We start from the raw sequence: 21384 nt of genomic DNA, 5'->3' as shown, positions 1-21384 counted from the left end.
TTTAAGATCTGTGAATCTTAACTCCCAGAATTCCCCAGATACAATTCTGAGAATTGAATTCCAGACTTCTTAAAGTGGCAAATTTTGAAAAACACTGATATAATCTAATATAAATTTGATTTGGTGCTACATCAATTTTTATGGTTAGATCTCATGCTTTATAGTATGTCTCTTATTTGCAGACACAATTGCCTGTTCTGAATGTCCAGAAGATCAATTTACAAGTAAAGACAAAGTTCGATGCATCCCCAAAGCAATAACATTTCTAACTTTTGAAGAACCTTTAGGGATCAGCTTAGTTGTGATTACTATTTTATTTTCAACCATTACCATATTTATACTTGCAATATTTATTAACTATAAAGACACACCTGTTGTGAAAGCTAACAACAAGGACCTTACCTACACTCTTCTCATCTCCCTTCTGCTTTGCTTTCTCTGCTCTTTTCTTTTCATTGGAAAACCTCTCAAACTGATTTGCTTCCTCCGACAATCTGCATTTGGCATCATCTTCTCTGTGGCTGTTTCTTCTGTGTTGGCCAAAACCATCATGGTTGTTGCAGCATTCATGGCTACCAAACCAGGATCCAGCATGAGGAAATGGTTGGGCAAAAGACTGTCCATTTTAATTATCTTTTTCTGCTCCTTCATTCAAGCAGGCATTTGTCTGGCATGGATGATCACTTCTCCACTCTTTCCAGAATTTAACATGCAATCAATGACTGAAGAGATCATAGCAGAATGTAATGAAGGGTCTGTTGTGATGTTTTATCTTGTCTTGGGCTATATGGGGTTTTTGTCTCTGGTCAGCTTCCTGGTGGCTTTCCTAGCTAGGAACCTGCCCGACACATTCAATGAAGCCAAATTCATCACTTTTAGCATGCTGATGTTTTGCAGTGTTTGGTTGTCTTTTGTTCCAACATAGTTGAGCACCAAAAGAAAGTATATGGTAGCTGTGGAGATCTTCTCCATCTCAGCTTCTAGTGCTGGGTTATTGGGATGTATCTTTTTCCCTAAATGCTACATTATTTTACTGAGGCCTGACCTCAACAGCAAACAGCAACTTGTAAACAGAAAGCATTTCTAACTGTAAAATTATTGATGCATTTCTGCTGTGAAACTCAATAAGTATTCATTTTCTATGAATAAAAATGGGGCTTTTTATTATTTCTGCTGATTTTATTGATATTGTATATCCTTTGAATATATAAGATTGTGTACCAAATTTTATCAATGGAAATGGAAAATAAAATCTTTCACTGTGACTCTGCTTTTAATAAAGTATTTTTTTTTAGTTCTGATTATTTATATCACCTATTTAATGGAGAGAACAATTAGGTTTTCTTTAAAAAGATGCTGTATGTTAACTATTAATATTTATGAAATATCTGAGTAATACAGTTTTGATCTTATTAAAATGAAGCAGCAAAAGGAAATAATCCTTGGTTCTACTTTAAGTCATTGAACTAAAAAGATACCAGAATCTATAAAGAAGAATATTTGGAGCTCAGGTGAAATGAAGGGTCCTTACTGCTCACTGAGCTTTGTTGTTTCCTTGCAGACTTTGCTGGGGCATTAATGATGTTGCCTAGTCTGATAATGAAACATCTGCAAGAAAACAACAAAGCTCAGAAGATATCAGAATATCTAAATTATAGATGTATCTGGATCTGGTCTCCCTATTTCTTAAATACTTTAATTATCTTAGTAATCTTAAATTGAAGAGAGTCTTTTCTCTCTTACAGGCTTGTGTCTCTTTTGGTAGTGTTCAATATTTCAAAGTTATTTTGGGTTTCTTTAAAATTATCTGGCACTTGGATTTAAATTATAGAATAAAAAGATGAAGGTTTGGATATTGAAACTTGTTTGGCAATGTATTCTTTTTTAATTGAAAGATTAAAATTTACTTTTCAAAGAATCTGCACCTGTGATATCCAAGGTTGATTTTCCTCTTTCTAGATTTTCTTTTTTTGTTGGAGCCTTGCTGTGTTTTTATCTTAGCTAATTGGTTTGTATCTAACAACAAACGTAATTGGTGGAGCTTTCCATCTATTCCTCCTATTTATTCTTTTTGAGAAACTATAATTATTTTCTTTGGCCACTAGACTAAATATGAGAAAACACCATATTTTTTTAAAAGATGATATTTTTACTGAAATATTCTTTTATCTTTTAAAAGATTGGGAGTTTTTTGTTATGACAGATCAATAGAACAGAGGAAATCTGGATTTTTTTTAACAGGACTATATTAATGAGTTAATGGATTGTAATAGAAAGTTGCCAACATACGCTGGATCATGGAGAAAGCTAGGGAGTTCCAGAAAAACATTTACTTCTGCTTCATTGACTATGCTAAAGCCTTTGATTGTGTGGATTACAACAAATTGTGGCAAGTTCTTAAAGAGATGGGAGTACCAGACCATCTTATTTGTCTCTTGAGAAACCTATATGCGGGTCAAGAAGCAACAGTGAGAACTGGACATGGAACCACTGATTGGTTCAAAATTGGGAAAGGAGTCTATCTGTCACCCTGCCTATTTAACTCATATGCAGAGCACATCATGAGAAAGGCAGGGCTAGATGAATCAAAAGTTGGAATTAAGATTGCCGGGAGAAATATCAACAACCTAAGATATGCAGATGATACCACTCTAATGGCAGAAAGTGAAGAGGAACTAAAGAGCTTCTTGATGCGGGTGAAGAAGGAGAGTGCAAAAGTTGGCTTGAAACTCAACATTAAGAAAACCAAAATCATGACATCTGGCCCTCTTAATTCCTGGCAAATAGATGGAGAAGAAATGGAGGTAGTGACAGATTTTATTTTCCTGGGCTCCAAGATCACCTCAGATGGGGACTGCAGCCAAGAAATTAAAAGATGCTTGCTCTTGGGGAGGAAAGCTATGGCAAATCTAGACAGCATACTAAAAAGCAGAGACATCACCCTGCCAACAAAAGTGCGTATAGTCAGGGCCATGGTTTTCCCAGTTGCAATGTATGGATGTGAAATTTGGACCATAAGAAAGGCTGAGCGCAAAAGAATTGAGGCCTTTGAACTATGGAGAAGACTCCTGAGAGTCCCCTGGACTGCAAGGCGATTCAACCAGTCAGTTCTGGAGAGATCGACCCCAACTGCTCTTTAGAAGGTCAAACCCTGAAGTTGAAACTCAAATACTTTGGCCACCTAATGAGAAGGAAGGACACACTGGAGAAGGGCCTAATGCTGGGAAAGATTGAGGGCAATAGAAGAAGGGGACGACAGAGAATGAGATGGCTGGATGGAGTCACTGAAGCAGTAGGCATGAACTTAAATGGACTCCAGAAGATGGTAGAGGACAGGAAGACCTGGAGGAACATTGTCCATGGGGTCGCGATGGGTCGGACACGACTTTGCAATTAACAACAACAACAATAGAAAGTTAACAGATGAAAACATAGCAAGGAAAGCGCCAACTTAGAACTAAGGAGAAATTTCCTAACAGTGAGAACAATTAATCAGTAGCATGGCTTGTCTCCCGAAGTTATGGGTATTCCAACACTGGAGGTTTTTAAGAAGAGATTGGGCAATCATTTCTCTGAAATAGTATATGATTTCCTGCTTGAAGCCATAAGATTAAACCTGTTCCCTTTAATCTAACTAGGGTAAAGGAAATGCAGGTTCAAGTCCATCTTAAGGCTTACTGATTGACTAGAATATAGAATGTAGAATAACAGAGTTGGGAGGGACCTTGGAGATCTTCTAGTCCAACCCCCTGCTCAAGCAGAAGATCTTATACCATTTCAGACAAGTGACTGTCCAGTCTCTTTTTAAAAGCCTCCAGCAATGGGGCATCCATAACTTCTGAAGGGAAGGCATTCCACTGGTTAATTGTTCTCCTTAGAAATTTTGGAGGTTGCTTCTCTCCTTGATCAGTTTCCACCCACTGTTTCTTGTCTTGTCTTCCGGTGCTTTGGAAAATAGATTGACCCCCCTCTTCTTTGTGGTAGCCTCTCAAATATTGGAACACCATTATTATGTCTCCCCTAGTCCTTCTTTTCACTAGACTAGACATATTCCAGCAACTATTCTTCATAAGTATAAATTCCAATTCCAGCAACCATTCTTCATAAGTATAAATTCCAATTCCAGCAACCATTCTTCATAAGTATAAATAAGTACAAATTAGTAAGTACTTACTAAAAATAAGTAAGCATTTATTAGTGCTTAATAAATAAAAGTACTTATAAAATAAAAGTACTTATAAAATACGTAAGTACTTATTACTAAGTACTTACAAAAAGAAGTACTAATAAGTACTTCTCCACAAGATTAATAGATTTCAAATGGAGGTAGAACACAATGAAAGCTCCTTCAAAGAGGAAAGCTGTGGTAGATCTTCAAGAAAAAAAAACTCACCAGATATGCCAAGTGAAGAGTCAGTCAGGATAAGCAAATATTGCCCATGGACTTATCGTGCACTTCATATCAACGTTTGTACAAAAAAAATTAGGCACCCCCATAATATATAATTCTTTTCTGTGGTATCTCTTTAAAAAATTAAACAGATGTTGTCTCCAAATGTGTAACGTGGTGAAATAATAGCTCTGCAAACCCAGGAGGTCCCATTAAGGATAGGTGACTATTTATTGGCAATTAACCTAAATGATTTTCATTGATGCTTTACGTCACAGCTCCAGTAGTTTTCCCAAAAGTACAGAGAAATAATTCAAATGTCAATCTGGAGGAATTTATAAAAACTTTCACTTCTGCAGTTGAGGGGACAGAGGAAGTCAGAATCTTGCCCCTTTGGATTCTGGTGGTGATTTCCATTGACACAGAGTGCTTGCTCATCAGGGCGTGGATTGCTAACCTTGTTGATGCCAACCAGTGGAATGAGAGAAACAATATACTTTTGTGTGTTACTGAACTGAACGTATTCCCAGATTTTGTAGCTGATGGAAAATAGTCCATGCTTTGTTGGGATTGTGAATAGGTTTACAAAAGGCTCATCTAAATAAAAAGTTGAGGGTAATAATCATACCATGATTGCTGGTTGACCTGAAATATCAGACTGATGCAATATCTTGCCCTAGAAGTGATCCCTCTCCTATCCTTCATGAATGGTATAAGCCAGGAAACCTCCTGATTGGCGGGATCATAGCTCAGGTTGTATATGTACTAGAGGAACTATCCTTTGATGAGCATCCTTCACAGAAATCATCTAGGCCACCATTGTAAGAAATTCTCTTTTCCTTTTCTTCCTTCTCTATATGTCATTTGAAACTGCAGAGGAAAAAAAAGTCTCAAAGGTGTTTTTGTAAATTAAGCAGAGAATATTGCAGGTTACAGACAATACTTTACCAGCTCTTTGTAATCAGAATTTCTGGAGCACAAGTAATATTTCAGCCTGAAAGAGCTTTGAAATTTCAAGCATCACCAATTTTATTATTGCATATGTTTTTGTGGGTTAAGTTGACTGATCTATATAATCTTATACATCTTATACAATCAACAATCTGTTGATGAATGTGATTCCTAGCATTTAGATATCTTGTGTGTGGCATTGGAAAGTGATAGTGACTTCCTGGCCACTGAATCTTGTATAAAATTAACAAAAAACTTCTATGCAGATGTTCTGAGATTGCCAGTGGAACAAAATAAGTTGCAATGCCAATCCTTAAAAGAGATATCTGGTAGGAGAAAGCAATAAAAAAAAATCAACCCGACAGCTTCCTTAGCATCTTTATGGAAGTAGTCTGCTCTAAGATATCTTAATGGAAATCGATTTTAGCATAAAATCATGGAATCAAATTATTCTAAATCTGCATTGGGACTGTTGAGATTTGAATATTTCTCCTTACATAAAAGAAACTCTGAGCAGCATGGCCAATCTAAAGTAAGTGGATTTGTTTGACTTGTCACAGATGCTCACTAAAAGTATCAGCAGATGTGAAATCTACATAATTAGATTTAAAAACTGCAAGAATGGAAATCAATATAATGAATATTATATAAGGAGAAATAGGAACAAGAGGCAAGATTTAGTAGGAATAAATAATGTACTGTAAGAATGAACTCAAAGAATTCAACCAGTCTTCACCTGGATCTTGCATTAATAATTCTTCTTCTTTCTTCTTCTTTCTTCTTTCTTTCTTCTTTCTTCTTTCTTCTCCTTCTCCTCCTTCTCCTTCTTTCCTCCTCCTCCTCCTCCTCCTCCTCCTCTTCCTCCTCCTCCTCTCCTTTCTCCCTTCTTTTCCATCTCTACAAATGGATTCCACACCACAGTTTCTGGCAAGCTAGTCCAGTTGTTGACTCAGTTTCATGATCTACTAAATGTTTCTCAGCAGTCTTTATATCTGATTCTTATCGCAATGTGAAAGTTTTATTGTGGTTGTTATTGTTGCTTCACATAATAAATTCATCTTGCCTCAATCCTTAATATTTCACTTATCCTGAATTATGTTTTCAGAGCTATTTTAAAGTTTTATCAGCATTTCCTGAGCTTGGCATTTGCTGTGCAGCAAATCAATTCAAACCCAACATTCTTGTCTAATGTTACCCTGGGATTTTTCATCTGTGACAACTATTTTGATTTTTACTTGACTTACCATTCCACTTTGGAGCTGCTCTTCCGATCTGATCAGTTGGTTGTCAACTACAGATGTGATACCAAGGAGAATCTCGTTGTGGCCATTATTGGGGGATTTGGTGCTGATCTCACATTCTTCATGTCAGATATCATAAGTCTTATAAAATCCCACAGGTAAGATTTTAAGAGGGTATGGATTTTGAGATATTTTATGATTTTGGATGATAGATTTGGAGATGAGTTTGGCTGTTTTTCCTACTCTGGGGGAATTATAATTGGCAAATGTGGAAAGATGGGGAATTCTGTGAAGCTTCTGACAGCTGTAGAAAAGATAGTATTAAAAAAGTGAGTAGCTGACTCCTAATGTTATGGTTGAGCACTACAAAGCCCATCAACTAAGGAGAGTGGGAAGACTATTGTAAAGCCATAAAGTCAAAATCAGAAAAATGGATCCCAAAGCCCTTGAAGAAAATGAATTTGCAATTCATGAACATTTAATTGTGTGGCCCAAATATTTCAAGCAGGTATAGAATTTGAGTCATTTTATTGTTTTGGATGAAAGATTTGGAGATTAAAAAATGAGTTTGGTTATTCAGCCTGCTTTAATCAGTTAAAATGAACTACTGTATATTCAAAATGTGTCTGCTTTTCATGATGATGGGGGAATTATAAATGGCAAATAATTTACAGGATTTATTTGTGGGGGGGAGGATGGAGTATTTTGCTATTACTCCTACTCCTAGTAAAAAAAAATGAAATAAAATTCAGGAATAATTAAATAATATTAAAAATAATTCACAAGAAAATCAAAAGTTCTTCCACCCATTTTTGCAGGTCATAAGCCATTTGAGAATCAGTGAGCTGGCAAATTTTGTACAGCCTAACTTGATTGTGCTCGACAGAGCAAAGCCTCTGATTCAGTTGTGTGAATAATAGTGTAAAAAGTGAATAAGTGACTCCTGAAGTTCGGAAAAAAAGCACTCGAATGTCCATCAACTAGGAAGCGTAGGAGGAAAATGATAAACTTTAATCAGTGCTCATTTTAGGGCTGTTGATTTGATCTCTGAGCTTGGCGATTCGGTTGCCAATGTTGTCAAAATATCTTTTTCAGTGATGTAAATTGGTGTGGGTGTTAATCCAAGCTACTAATATTCAAACACATCTCAGTGTTCATTTTAGTTGGTGATTTTTTGTTGTTGTTTCTGTTTTTTGCTTGTACTAAGCTAAGTATAAAGTCTCACAGCATATATTTTTCAAAAAAACATTTTTTCCTTTTTCTTCAGTTAATCCAGAGAGGTGAAAGGTAGAAACAGTTTGGATGTAGCTCTATACAATAATTAGAAAGTATTGGAGATATTATCTGGTGTGGCACTTCATTTCATAGAATGATAGGACTGGTGGGGACCTCAGGGGTCCTCTAGTCCAATACTCTTCTCAAAGTAGGAGATCTTATACCATTTTAGTCAAATGGTTGTCCAATCTTTTTTTGAAAGCCTCCAGCAATGGATCACCCACAACTTTAGGAGTCAAGATATTCCACTGATTGTTCTCATAGAACATTTCTCCTAATTTCTAGATCAGTGGTTCTCAACCTGTGGGTCGGGACCCCATTTGGGGTCGAACGACCATTTCATGGGGGTCGCCAAACAAGGCTGTCCGCCATTTTTCCCCCTTTTCTTTGGCCACGCCCCTGGCACCCAGTGATGTATAAGTGGTTGGGGGTCACCACAACATGGGGAACTGTATTATGGGGTCGCGGCATTAGAAAGGTTGAGAACCACTGTTCTAGATTGTCACTTTACTTCCCTTTTTTACATTCCCATAGGATAAACTATCAAGAACCTGTTTGATCTGTACCTGTACTGGTACAGACAGCATGACATCATAATTAATTTTAATTAAATGTCAAAATTCAAACAAAAAGTTTTATTATCTGTCACAAAACATCCATGGTTTTAGATTACCAAGAGTTTGTTAATCTTCTCTGGCCAACAATCTTTTAAATAATGATAATAAAGTGTGTTCATTTGACAAAACTTCTGCTCAGTATTGTTGTTGTTTAAATTGATTGAGTCAAACTTGACTTGCGGGATTTACAATTCCATAGAATTGTTCCACTGGCAACATGTTCAGAAGGAGCTTGCCATTGTCTTCTTCATGGGCCCAAGTGGGAATGAGTGGCTCAGTGGTGATGCAGTGGTTAGAATGCAGCATTGAAGGGTAACTCTGCCCACTGCCAGGCATTCGATCCTGACTGGCTCAAGGTTGACTCAGCCTTCCGTCCTTCTAAGATTAGTAAAATAAAGAACCCAGATTGTTGGGGACAATATGCTGACCTTGTAAACTGCTCAGAGAGTGCTGTAAAGGACGGTGGAGCAGTATGTAGGTCTAAGTGCTATTACTATTGCTATCTATGTTATTCAGCTGACTTTTATGCCAAACAAAAGCCTACCTTGTGACCCAGGATCTAAAGCAGACATGTCAAACTCGCGACGTCACGTGACATCGTGCAACATATCGAGACAGTTTTGCCATTGCTGGCAACGGGGTGGGCGCGGCTTCCGAATGATGTGTCCAGCCCACGGGCTGGCAGTTTGACACCCCTGATCTAAAGCCTATGAGAAGCTGGATACAATGAAGAGAACTGAGGATAAATCCAAGAAAATCAGGTTTCCTATTTATCCATTCAGCTGCAGTATTAAGCTGGATAATACCTTCCCTTTGAGATAACCTTCCCTATGAGAGTTTGTGAATTTCTCAGCTGAGAATTCTCTTGGACTCTTCACTACTGATCCATCTGTAAGTGAAGGGGTAGCATTCTTCCAACTTCTGCTGCTGCTCCAGTTTTCTCCCTATCTGGAGTGGGGAGTGTTGGCTAAAGCCGTCATGTCTTCATCATTTCAAAATGAGGTTATATTTTGGTATTGATCCTTGCCTTGGAAGTCATTAAAGATAGATAAAGAGCCAGTTTCTTAGTGTGGTTAAAGCACCAAGCTAGAAACCAGGATACCATGAATTCTAGTTCTGCCTTAGCCATGAAAGCCAATTGGGGCAGTCACTGTCTCTCAGTCCTAGAAAGCAAGAAATGGCAAGCTACTTCTGGAAAATCTGGCCAAGAAAACTGCAGGGACATGTCCAGGCAGTCATCTGGAGTCAACAGATTTTCAACCAACATCTAAAAATGGAGATCATTACACGAGCGTATAGGCAGTATTCAAAAAATTAATTCTAAACTCTTGATTCAGGAAATGTTATAGTGAAAATGGACCAATTTTTATTAAGTCTGATTGGTTCTGAATGTTGGAGAACACAACAGCTTATTCTTCATCTGGCTTCCCATTTTTAGGCCCAGGAAAGAAAGTAAAATAAAAATAAAAATCAAAGGATGGTAATAGGAAGATAAATGCAACATCATTGCCTTATGCTTAATGTCTCTGAAATACCTATTTTATTAGTTAAATTAAATATTACTGAGGGCACAGAAAGACTAGGTGGAGGGGATTACTTCCATGAAATCAAAGTTCATCCATTAGCATGGCCAATGCATGTACTTGGCCTTTACCATCCATGAATAAATTCTGACTGAAAATGATCCACCTAGACCAGTGATGGCAAAACCTATGGCATGGGTGCCAGAGGGAGCACTCAGAGCCCCCTCTGCGGGCATGTGTGCCATCACCTCAGCCCTGTCTCTCCCCACAGCCCCCTCCTCACCAGCAGCCGCTCCGGAGGAGAATCGCCCCAGGGTGTGGCCCACATGGAGCAGCGCGGCCAAGGACATGGCAGCCTGGCAGTTGGGATAAGACTCTGCCCTCATGCCCCATTATGTGCAGATGATGCTGCGGGGTGACGACGAAGGGCAGACCACCATGGTGCTCTTCAGCCACCTGAGCAATCTGCTGTGACAGGCCGTGGACGTGGTGGGTGGTCCTGTGAGTGGAGGGCAGAGCAGGAATGGGAAAGGGGCAGAAGGGTGGAGAGGGGGCAGTTTGGGGGCACTCAGTATCTAAAAGGTTCACAATCACTGACCTAGACTGCTCTGACAGTGAATCTACACTATTTACTCAATAACCTACCCTCCAAAAGAAAGTTGGAAACTACTATCAAAATCCAGTAAGGACGTAGCTTCTTAAGAGCTCTGAATTGGATTTTGGTAACTATCATCTTATACTTAAGCCTCCTTCAAAGTATTACCCATGATCCACGAAGACCCAAGACTACAACAAATCTGAGCAAATGGCAAGCAAAATGCTGGGCAAAATTGCCATGGGAGGAAATTGTACTTTATTTGTTGACATGGTTATAAACCTAGGCACATTCCAACATTAGACAAATATTTATTTTGTGCATTTGTGCATCTGTCTCAGTTTTCCCAAACTGCAAAGACTAGCAGAAAAAGGAAACACAACAGTGAGGAGAGTTTACAGTATAAAGTTCAGAAACATAATTCAGTGTTTTTTAATAAGTTTGTCCTTTCTATTTAAATCAGGTCTCAGAAGAATAATATAGCATTTTGGGAAAAAGATACAGCCAAGCAACCCCATTGCTGAAGCCAGAATGGAGAAGATCTCCACCACCACCATGTACTTTCCCTTGGTGCTCAAATAGGTAGGAACAAATGTTACCCAAACGCTGCAAAACACCAGCATGCTGAAGGTAATGAATTTGGCTTCATTGAAGCTATCAGGTAACTTCCTAGCTAGGAAGGCTACTGTGAAACTGATAGCAGTTAAGAACCCCATAAAGCCCAGAACAGTATAAAACATGATGGCTGATCCTTCGTTACATTCTAGTACAATTTCTTCAGCCATGGAGTGCGTGTCCGAATCTGGAAATGGGGGAGAAATTGCCAGCCATGCAACACAAATTGTGACTTGTATCAGAGAGCAAGAAAGGACAATGGAGTTGGCCAGCCTTTTCCCCACCCATTTCTTTATTTGGGATCCTGGTTTGGTGGCCATGAAAGCAAGAACCACTATGGTTGTTTTACCCAAAATGCAAGAAATGGCTACAGAGAAGATGATGCCAAATGCAGTTTGTCGCATGAGACATTTGACTTGATCAGGTTGTCCAATGAAAAGAAAACTGCAGAGGAAAGAGAGCTGGAGAGCAATGAGAAGAGTATAGGTGAGATTCCTGTTGTTGGCTTTGACTATGGGGGTTTCCCACTCTTTAATGAAGATCCTCAGCACCAAAGCTGAAGTTACAAAAAAGAAGACAGCTACAGTGGCCAAAGTGATTCCCAAAGGTTCTTCATAAGACAAGAACGTTATATGTTTTTCGATGCAAAGATTGTGAGCTTCATTTGGATATTGATCTTCTGGACATTGGAAACAGTCAACTGCATCTGCCAAAGAAAACATTAAAGGACTGTTTATTGATCAGAATTTCAGAGCTGTATCGTGGCCTAGTGATTAAGATGCTCGTCTCCCACTTGGGTGGTTGACAATTCAATAGCGGCAGATGTTTCTCTTAGAGTGTAAAGAAAAAATATCTGCTGCCAACTCCACACGGTGTCAGGAAAGGCATCCAGCCAGTAAATGCTCAATTTCATCCAGTTGCCCTGCCTCTACTGCGAATTATGGGATTACAGTCATAATAAGAAAGTTATTTATAACTCAGAGTTGAAATGAGGAAACTTTGGTGCTATCTGAGATCAGTTGTTTTCTTGCAGATATTTCATAATCAAACTTGGTAACACCATCAGTGCTAGTCAACATCATTACTGTTGAACTGATGATGTTACTTAGTTTGGTAATGAAATATCTGCAAGAAAACCACCAAGTTCAGAGAGCACAAAGGACTGCTCAAAGAAAACATTGTGGCCCATAGAAGCTATGAAAGCAACTCCATTTATTTCTAGTTAATTATGTCCATTTTACTTGCATTACAGTATTACAAATTAAGAATGGGACCATCCACATGCAGAAAAGTACCCTGTATATGTTTGGTCAAATAGACACCAAGAGTGTTGTTTGTATCAATCTCAGTGTCATCTTTGAAGATGGAAGGATGCATCCATATGATACTAACATAGCATCATATTTAATTCACAACAACAAACCAGTCAGTCAAACAGCCCGAATCCAGACCATGACTCAGAAACATCTGGACAAGTAACATTCATACCAATTTAAAGGTCAGTGTTCTGACACACGAGCACAATTCAAAGTGCACTGAAGATGTCTCCCAAAATAGAGATGAATCGTTTGCAGTCAAATTGCCAAGGTTGGAGATCGAACTAACAGCTCAACTACCAACCTGAGCTACTAATATTCAAATGCATCTCATCTAATACCTTGCTTCAATGAGGCCAACCCTCCAAATTCTGAAAAACTGATTACATTTGAGAACAATACCGTGCAGATTAAACACAGATAGGTATACAATATTGCTGGTGAGAATGAATAAGTCTTCTCAATTATATACATGGCACATCTTACCTAATCTGTTTGAAATTTTCCCTTTTGCACAAGGAAGACAATCATAGCAGCAAAAGGGCTTCTCATCTATTTTTTTCTTCAGGTAGCCTGGATAACAATTTTCATTGCATACAGAAAGTGGTAATGCCTATTCAGAAATGAAATCAGGAGAGAGTTGAATAGTTGTACTTCATACACTCATATTTCACTGTTTTATGATATTCTGACAAATCTGCATAGCTTTTGGAGACATTCTATATATGGGATTCAATTTAACATATTATTAGATAGGCATATTTAATGAATGCCACCATAATAATGTGACATTGTCTATATGTCCTCATATACATGGGAAATACATAGGAAATACATAGTTCGATGTCCTCATGGAACTATGTATTTCCTATGTATTTCCCATGTATTTCCATGTTTTCACATAACCTTAGAGGTTTCCTGAAGTCTTAATTGTTCAAACTGGACTCCCCTCAAATTCCATTTTGGTCAATCTGATTGGTAAATATCTATGAGGATTCTCAATCATCCAGGTCATGGTTGTCCCAAAGATGCTTTTCAAAAGTCAATGAACTTTCGTGGCTTTTTCCTTGAAAATGTTTGAGAAACATTCAATTCCTTGAGAACTGAAGAAGCTTCTTGGATGAGAAGCAAAACATTTTCAAGAAAAAAAGTCCAGTTGCCTTTGAAAAGCACCTTTGAGTTGAATCTGATTGGTAATTTATCCCACACTTTGTAGGTGAAATTAAACTTTGGAATTATCTGCATTTTCATTGAGTCCAGTCCTTTCTGCCAAAGAGGTCCTGAAAATAAATACTGCAGAGAATTTACTCATGGGATTCAGAGTTCCAGTTGCATCTAGTCAGTCTTGTAGAAATTATGAAATAGACCATGTTTTAATAGTGACAAAGTTGCAGGTTAAATTTAGAAAACTAAAGAAAATAGCTGGGATTTTAAAATGTCTTAGATCAGTGGTTCTCAACCGTTCTAATGCCGCGAGCCCATAATACAGTTCCCCATGTTGTGGTGATCCCCAACCACTTATACATCACTGGGTGCCAGGGGCATGGACAAAGAAAAGAGGGGAAAAATGGCGGACAGCCTTGTTTGGCGACCCCTGTGAAATCATCATTTGACCCCAAATGGGGTCCCGACCCACAGGTTGAGAACCACTGTCTTAGATAATGTCTTATTAGAATAAAATAAAATTATAAGGTAGCAATGGACAGGAATAAGATATTTCAACCAGAATATTGCTTGTTTATTGTTAAATATTTTTCAGCTTTTATAATTCAATGATGGCTCCCTATTTAGGACAACCTGAAAATGACAGCTGGTAATTGTGTACATTCAGGAATGCCCATAGATTTCTGGAAAGACAAGTTTAATAACGGAACACCTGTGTAATCTGATCTCTGCTCTTTCATTTTTCATAATATTTTATTGCCTTAATTTTATTACTGATGAGTCACTCAAATGATAAAAGTGATTTTTGAATATGGTAGGGGGGAGGATTTGAGACAACTTGGAACATCAGTAGGAAATACCTGGTTGAACATGGTTGGCCAGATGATGTTTTCTTCAGAAATCATGAAAGACTCTTCTGGAGAAATCAATGGGTCTATCTTTCCAACTTTGACTTTAAGAAATGTTTTGTTTGGGAATGTGATCCAGTTGATGATATCAAATCCAGTTCCCAATTCCCCCTTTTCATTAAAGAAAACTGTTTCCCCAACACTGTTGTTAAATAAGACTTTTCTCAGGTAAGGATGGAGCTAAATGGAAGCAAATCAAACACAAATGTTTGTGTTTGAATTATATTGATTTTTTAGCTTTGTGTTTTAACTGTGCACGGTGTCCAGTGTTATATGAATGAGATGGGCAGACATATAAATTGAATAAATAAATGCAATTGATCTGGAGAAATAAATACCAATTGTATACCAAACCAATTGTACACAACTACCATTTAGAAATTCCTAATATTACTGTGCAAGTGAACCAGAATATTAATAAACATATTATCTCCAAGTAAAATGGTTTGACAAAATTTCAAACTGAATTATGAAGCTGTGATTTAATCAAATTTTTTGAATTGAATCTTTTTTACATAGTTCCTCCACACTGTTGTTAGGAAACATGAAACATGAATTTGTGTAAACTGTGTGGATACGGAACCTGAAATGTACATGTTTTGCAATCATAAAATTACCTGATGGCATCAGAGAAGATTTTATTCTTACAATTTTATTTTATTTTACAAATTGATTGCTGGATCAATTTGTCATTGTGATTTCTTTTATTATTACCTGCCATCTTTCTTCCTTGATAATCATCAGCCTTCTGTGATCCGCCCTTGCTCTGTGTTTGTATTTGGATGAAAGCATGGCTTTCAAGGCATGTGCCACAGCATAGACTGCATTATAAATGCTGTAACTCTGCCCAGTCATGGTGGTCTCAAAGACAGAATTAGGAAGAGTCTCCAACTTCTCCTCTCCAGTGCACAGCACTCCAGCATCCTCATCTAACTTATCTTTAAGGAAAAAACATTCAAATGCCTGCTCCCAGAACAATCTTGTTAAATGATCTCCTTCTTCTGAAGTAGGGCTTCTCATCTGCAAGAATGGTTTGAACCCAGTCACCTCCTTGGAAGAAACTGCAAAAGATATGGCACCATGAATAAAGTCCAAAGGGAGTATTTTTTGAAAAGGGATTGATGTGAACTCCATCTGGGCTGGCATGATCCAAACTTTGTCTTTTCTTGTTACAGGTATATCTTCATATTCTGAAATATAGGGAAATATTCTGAAAATGGCAATTATGTGATTTCCACAGTAGAGGATCACAACATTGGCAGTGCTGTTCATGACAACCTTGTATATGGCGACATAATCTTTAAATACATATTCAATGTGATTAGAATAAATTTCTTTGGGCAACTCTTGCATGAAGTCAAAGCAAATACCTTTCTGGACAAACAGTGTAAGGGCATTCCGTACAAACCTCTCTCCACTCTCATCAGGTTGAGAAATCAGCCCTATCCATACCCACTTTAAATGCAACAGCAGCTGAAGAATCCCCTTCGTCTGAATCTCCTCGTTTGGGAAAAAACGATGAAAGAAAACTGTGTGTTCACTATTATCATTCATTGGAGCAGATCCATATAGAAGCTAGGGAAAAATAATTTAAAATAGTTGGGTATTAGAGTCTATGATACAGATTGTGTTCCTTCAAGAAAAATATAACCTAGAAAGAAACCAGTTTTTCCTTTAATTTAATATTTGAATGCCAGAGATTCGATTCAGTAATCCCTGACCTTTAACAGGGTAACAGAATAACACATTTGGAAGGGACCTTGGAGGTTTTCTAATCCAACCCTCTGCTTGGGCAGAAAGCCCGTCCATTCTAGTCAAGTCACTATCCAGTCTCTTCTTAAAATATTCCAGGGATGGAGCACCCAGAAATTCTGGAAGCAAATCGTTCCACTGATTAATTGTTCTGTCAGGAAATTTCTCCTTCATTCTAGGTTGGTTCTCTCCTTGATTACTTTCCATTCATTGCTTCTCGTCCTGCCTTCATATGCTATGGAGAATAGTTTGACCCCTTCTTCATTGTGGCAGCCCCTTAGATATTGGAAAACTGCTATCAAGTCACCCTTAGTCCTTTTCATTAAACTAGACATACCCAATTCCTGCAACCATTCTTTGTATGTTTTAACCTCTAGTTCCCTAATCATTCTCTGCACTCTTTCTAGATTTATTTTAATCCATCTTTTGCTAATATGTCTTCTTCTTACTGTCCAAGATATGATGATATTATATGATATGACATTATTTGATACTCTATGAGAGACAGTGGCAAGATTACTTGGAAGTAGAGTCTCCTTGCCCCACCCTTTAAAACAGAAATGGAAAATACAAAGCTCCCTATGATAATCTGATGACATCGACTCAGTTGCAATCAGATTACAGCAAATTGATGTATATAGAGCTGTCTTGGAAGAAAGCTTGGAGAGTAGAGGGACTATGAATGTGGCTGCTAGGTTATTAGGCAAGTAAGTTTTAGATTTTGGCAATCACACAACCAACAGACCTCACTGGCGAATAAGACATTTTAAGCTAAGGAAAACCGGATAAGAAAATTCTGCTGATGATGTTATGTTCAGAAACTAAATTGAAACAAGCTTGAAGAGCAAACCACTGCCCACTTACCTCACTGATAGAGCGACTCTGGAAAGTGTACATTTTTTAAAAAAAGCCCTCTAAAAACTGTATATGTTCATAAAGGTTGCAATTTGCTTCTTTCTATATTAATCAACTACTCCGATTCCATTGTTCTATAGATAGTTACCTCTGTACAAAACAGTACAATAAAACCAACATCCCATCTCTCTAAAAATCCTCTGGCTTTCTTCTTTCACCCTCTTAACACCTCCATGTGACTCTGCAATAATAATCAAATCAACCAAATCCATAGCTTGTCATACCCAATGGACCATCATTTTTATCTTTTTTCCTTAAAAAGAAAAATATTCTTGATTGCAAAGACAAAATCTCTTTTATATAATGGAAAGAAAAGTTTTCAAAGTATAAAGTCCAACAAGGAGATCTTGTATAGGTTAAATTGAACATCAGTATAGATATAGCGTACATTCATTCATTTGTATTACATAACTTCATTTTTTAAATTATTTGAACTACCATGAATAACATTTATAGAGAGGAAGGAAGGAAGGAAGGAAGGAAGGAAGGAAGGAAGGAAGGAAGGAAGGAAGGAAGACCAGTGTGCAGTACAAAGATCAAGATACTGTTACTATTACTCAATCAGGTCCATGAATTCTTAGTATTTTTACTAATGCATGGTAGGAAAATGGATGCATGACAATATATTGACATTTCTCTTCAGTGTATTTGTAAATATGTCAAAGAATCATTGTATATTAATTGTTCAGATGATTCAGATTGAGAAATAAAGCAAGTAAAGTATGAAAAAATATCTATCTCATCTGGGAATACATAGTTTGGATTGCCATTTTAATTCCACATCCCAAAATAAAATACTCAAGGAAAGAAATTATTATTTGTTGTTTTCTAAACATGGCTTTATAAAAGTAAAAAAAAAAAGGTGAGTTCATTCAGGGTTGTAAGATTATTGTAACTTACAATAACATAACTATTAGTAGTCATGATTTTTTTTTTCTAGTCTAGACAATCTTCCAGAGCTGACATTCATCATAGATTCAGATTGAAGAATAAATCAAGTAAAGTACCTAAAATTATCTATCTCTTCTGCAAACACATAGTATGTTGTTCATCATTGTTTGGATTGCCACTTTATTTCCAAACCACAAAAAAGTAATAAAAAGAAAAGTTGCCTTATTTGTTGTATTTTTGTAAACATTACTTTGTAAAAGAAAAAGGTAGGAGGTAGTTTAAGACTTGCAAGACTCTGTTATTGTAACCTTACAATAAAAGAATTATTAATATGTGTGATTTTGGTTTCCTATCCTGGACAATCTGGAAGGGATGACATTAACCTTGCAAGTAGGAAAACACTTTCTCTTCCTCTGCCTTAACTTTCCAGAGAATTGGGGAGGATTGGGTGTTAATCCTGAGATGCTTTCTCAAAGAACACTTCTGGTTTAGTCTCAAAGTTCTTTTATTAGACTTTTTAAAAATAGGACTGCAGTTCTTCTTCCCACCTTTCAAGGTGATTCTTAAAGTGTATACTTAGTCCAAGAAAAAAAATCTCACCTGGGGCATCTTGTAGACATTCAAGATGTTTGCCATGAAGGGACAGATGTAAGAGTTAGGTCCTGCAATAGCAGATACTGTCCAGTCCTTGGCATCACATTTATAATTGGGGATGAATCTGCCACGTGTTGAGAGAAGCTCCATTGAAGCTAAGTAAATCAATCCCGCCATGTAATAACTGTTAGAGATATCAATACCCAAGCTCATGTTGGATAATATATGCATATTTTCATTTATCTCCTTTACAGCAAAAACCAAGGCCAGGATATGTTGGTAGTTCTGCAGGAAAAATCTGCAAGAAAGGATATATTGTGTGGATCTAGGCAGGATGTTATGATTCTTTTAATTCATCATAAACAATTTTTACTGGAAACAGATAAATTGCTTGAAGAAAAATGATCGTATTAAAACCCATACGTTTTGATGAAATCTCATTCATCATCTTCAGGCTGATTTTTTCGGCTTCATGCTTCTAGGAGCACTTCCAATTTGACGCGGGAGAAAACCCAAATAACCAAAGACCTACATACAAACACCCGCGAAAACCTCAGAAAACAAATATATGCTCCTGGAAGCACGAAGCCGAAAGCACCAGCCTGAAGGTGACGAATGAGACTTCGTCGAAACGTCGCCAAGACACTTCCAATTTGACATGGGAAAAAACCCGAATAACCAAAGATAGATATATAATAATATAATATTATAATATAATATTCTTATATTTTCATCTTCTTCTTGGTTATGTTTTATGGCGGATATAGGCATGAAAAGTTTGTTTGGAGTAAACTTGAGAACAAATGTTATATTTTTAGATCTGAGATATTTTAGATATTTTTAGATGATAGATCTTATCCCAATAAAAGCACTGATGTTAAATTAAGGCAGAGATGCTCTAAGTCTGTGTTCCATGCATGCTCAACAGCTGTTTGGAAAATAATTCAAAGCATTATAATATTTAGTAAAAGAATTAAATGATTAACATAGATTTAGCTACAAATAGTACAGCACCTTGATAGTACATCACTAACAATTCATTTAACAGTAAAAAAATTAAAATCTCAATATGGAATTTGAATAAAAACACAAGCAGGAGAGTTGTCATAAGTGTGTTTGTGTATTTATTTGCCAGGGCAACCTATTAGAGAAAGATATATGGTTTAAGATATGCTATAGTTAAGAAGAGAAAGTCTTTACATGAGCTCATCAACCAGTTCTTCAGATGGGTGCCTTGTGAAACCAACTGGATCCGATATCATGTAGAACTGAGAGAGTATCCCAGCCATTATGAAATCTCCTGGCAGAAAATACTTGTGCTTAATAAAGGGAAGTTTCCCCACAGAACATGTTTTAATAAGGCATGTAGCTCCTGACAGTAACATTGACAACATTGCCATCACTACCATGGAAAATTCCATCTTCTTCAAGAAAACACTTCTCATTACATAAGAACCAGTTCTATCTGTAAGAATGAAACATAAGGGGAAAAAACTCTCACTTATTAGAATAAATATTCTTTCTAAGAAAAAAGGTTGTTACGTCTCTAACATTCTGATCCGACAATTAACATACCCTTTCAATCTTGAGCTATTCTTTGGTGTTGTGCCTGAGAATTCCTGAAAGAGTTGAGAGAAAAAAACCACATTAGTAAGATTCTTTGGGTAATTATAGGGGAAATCAGTGAATGTTTGGTGACGCTCCTTGGAGACTGTGGAGAAAGTAGAATGATGATTTGTATGGGCTAGGAAAAAAAGAACTCATAACTGAAAACTGTAAAAGAGATAGAGAAAAATAATGAAAATTCAGATAAACAAATGCTAGTTCTGTAGCTGTAAACTTTACATTCTCTGGAACAAAACAACTATCTGACTTTGACCTGTTAGGGCGCACATTAAAGCATGATTTTCTTTCCAAAGAGCTAAAAGGAAATTGACCCATAATATTATAGAATCCCGACCACCTTTATTTATCTTTTTGATAGGTCTTTAAACACTTTGATTATTGTATTTGTAATGTAATTAAAAGGACTGGAGGAACATTGTCCATGGGGTTGCGATGGGTCAGACATGACTTCGCAACTAACAACAACAATATAATTAAATCATGACATTTCTTTTTAAGCTTTCTAATGGAAGCAGGCCTATGAGCTGTGCAGAGTCCTTTGGGATGGGAACAGTGTGTAATGTCAAGTGAATATGCAAAAGGAATACCATTGGAAACATTTTTTTCAGTACTGTTTTTATTGCAAAATAAAAATATAGCTTGGCTCTTTTCACTCATTTTAAATGATTTTTTACTCCATATCCTCAAAGTCACACGGTGTGAACCATATATTTTTTGTCTGGCTTGATGAGTGACATGAGCCACCACCAATCCATTTATCCACCATTGATATTTTACAGCCCTGCAACAAATCTCTTTATCAATCGTATATGAGAAATGAAAAAAAAAAAAATCTACCAGTCACAGGACTCCTTCCTCATTAATTGTGAAATTTGATTGCTGGCTACAAATGTTGCTCCTTTTATCATATACAAAAACATAACCTGAATCAGTTTCTTTGTAGTAAAGAAATAATGGTCACTTGAAATTATTTATTTCTATTTGTCCTTTACCATTACTTCTTTCACTACA

At 37.0% G+C, this 21384-nt stretch overlaps 1 protein-coding gene and 1 pseudogene across 1 annotated transcript; one reads left to right on the top strand and one right to left on the bottom strand.

The window, feature by feature from the left end:
* Window positions 1–8416, top strand: part of LOC120317772 — a 31160-nt pseudogene extending 22744 nt beyond the window's left edge.
* Window positions 8417–11014: 2598 nt separating this feature from the next.
* Window positions 11015–20036, bottom strand: LOC120317771 (vomeronasal type-2 receptor 26-like). Its single transcript, XM_039364610.1, has 6 exons — window positions 19948–20036; window positions 18754–19045; window positions 15310–16170; window positions 14548–14775; window positions 13010–13136; window positions 11015–11913 (listed from the first exon to the last, which is right to left on the bottom strand). Exons 1-6 carry the CDS (start codon window positions 20034–20036, stop codon window positions 11015–11017), a joined length of 2496 nt encoding a protein of 831 aa, XP_039220544.1.
* Window positions 20037–21384: the final 1348 nt, after the last annotated feature.

The sequence above is a fragment of the Crotalus tigris genome, unplaced genomic scaffold (assembly GCF_016545835.1).
Source record: "Crotalus tigris isolate CLP2741 ecotype Arizona unplaced genomic scaffold, ASM1654583v1 scf7180000019817.510193, whole genome shotgun sequence".
Lineage (NCBI taxonomy): Eukaryota > Metazoa > Chordata > Lepidosauria > Squamata > Viperidae > Crotalus > Crotalus tigris.
Note: the sequence above shows the minus strand (reverse complement) of the source record. Positions and strands in the feature narration are given on the sequence as shown.

Coding starts and splice junctions, on each gene's coding strand:
- LOC120317771 (XM_039364610.1), bottom strand. CDS start 20,036: ATGGCTGGGATACTCTCTCAGTTCTACATGATATCGGATCCAGTTGGT. Junction 19,046..19,947: donor GAACTGGTTGATGAGCTCAT/GTAAAGACTTTC, acceptor CCTTTCTTGCAG/ATTTTTCCTGCAGAACTACC. Junction 13,137..14,547: donor GGCCAACCATGTTCAACCAG/GTATTTCCTACT, acceptor ATTTCTGAATAG/GCATTACCACTTTCTGTATG.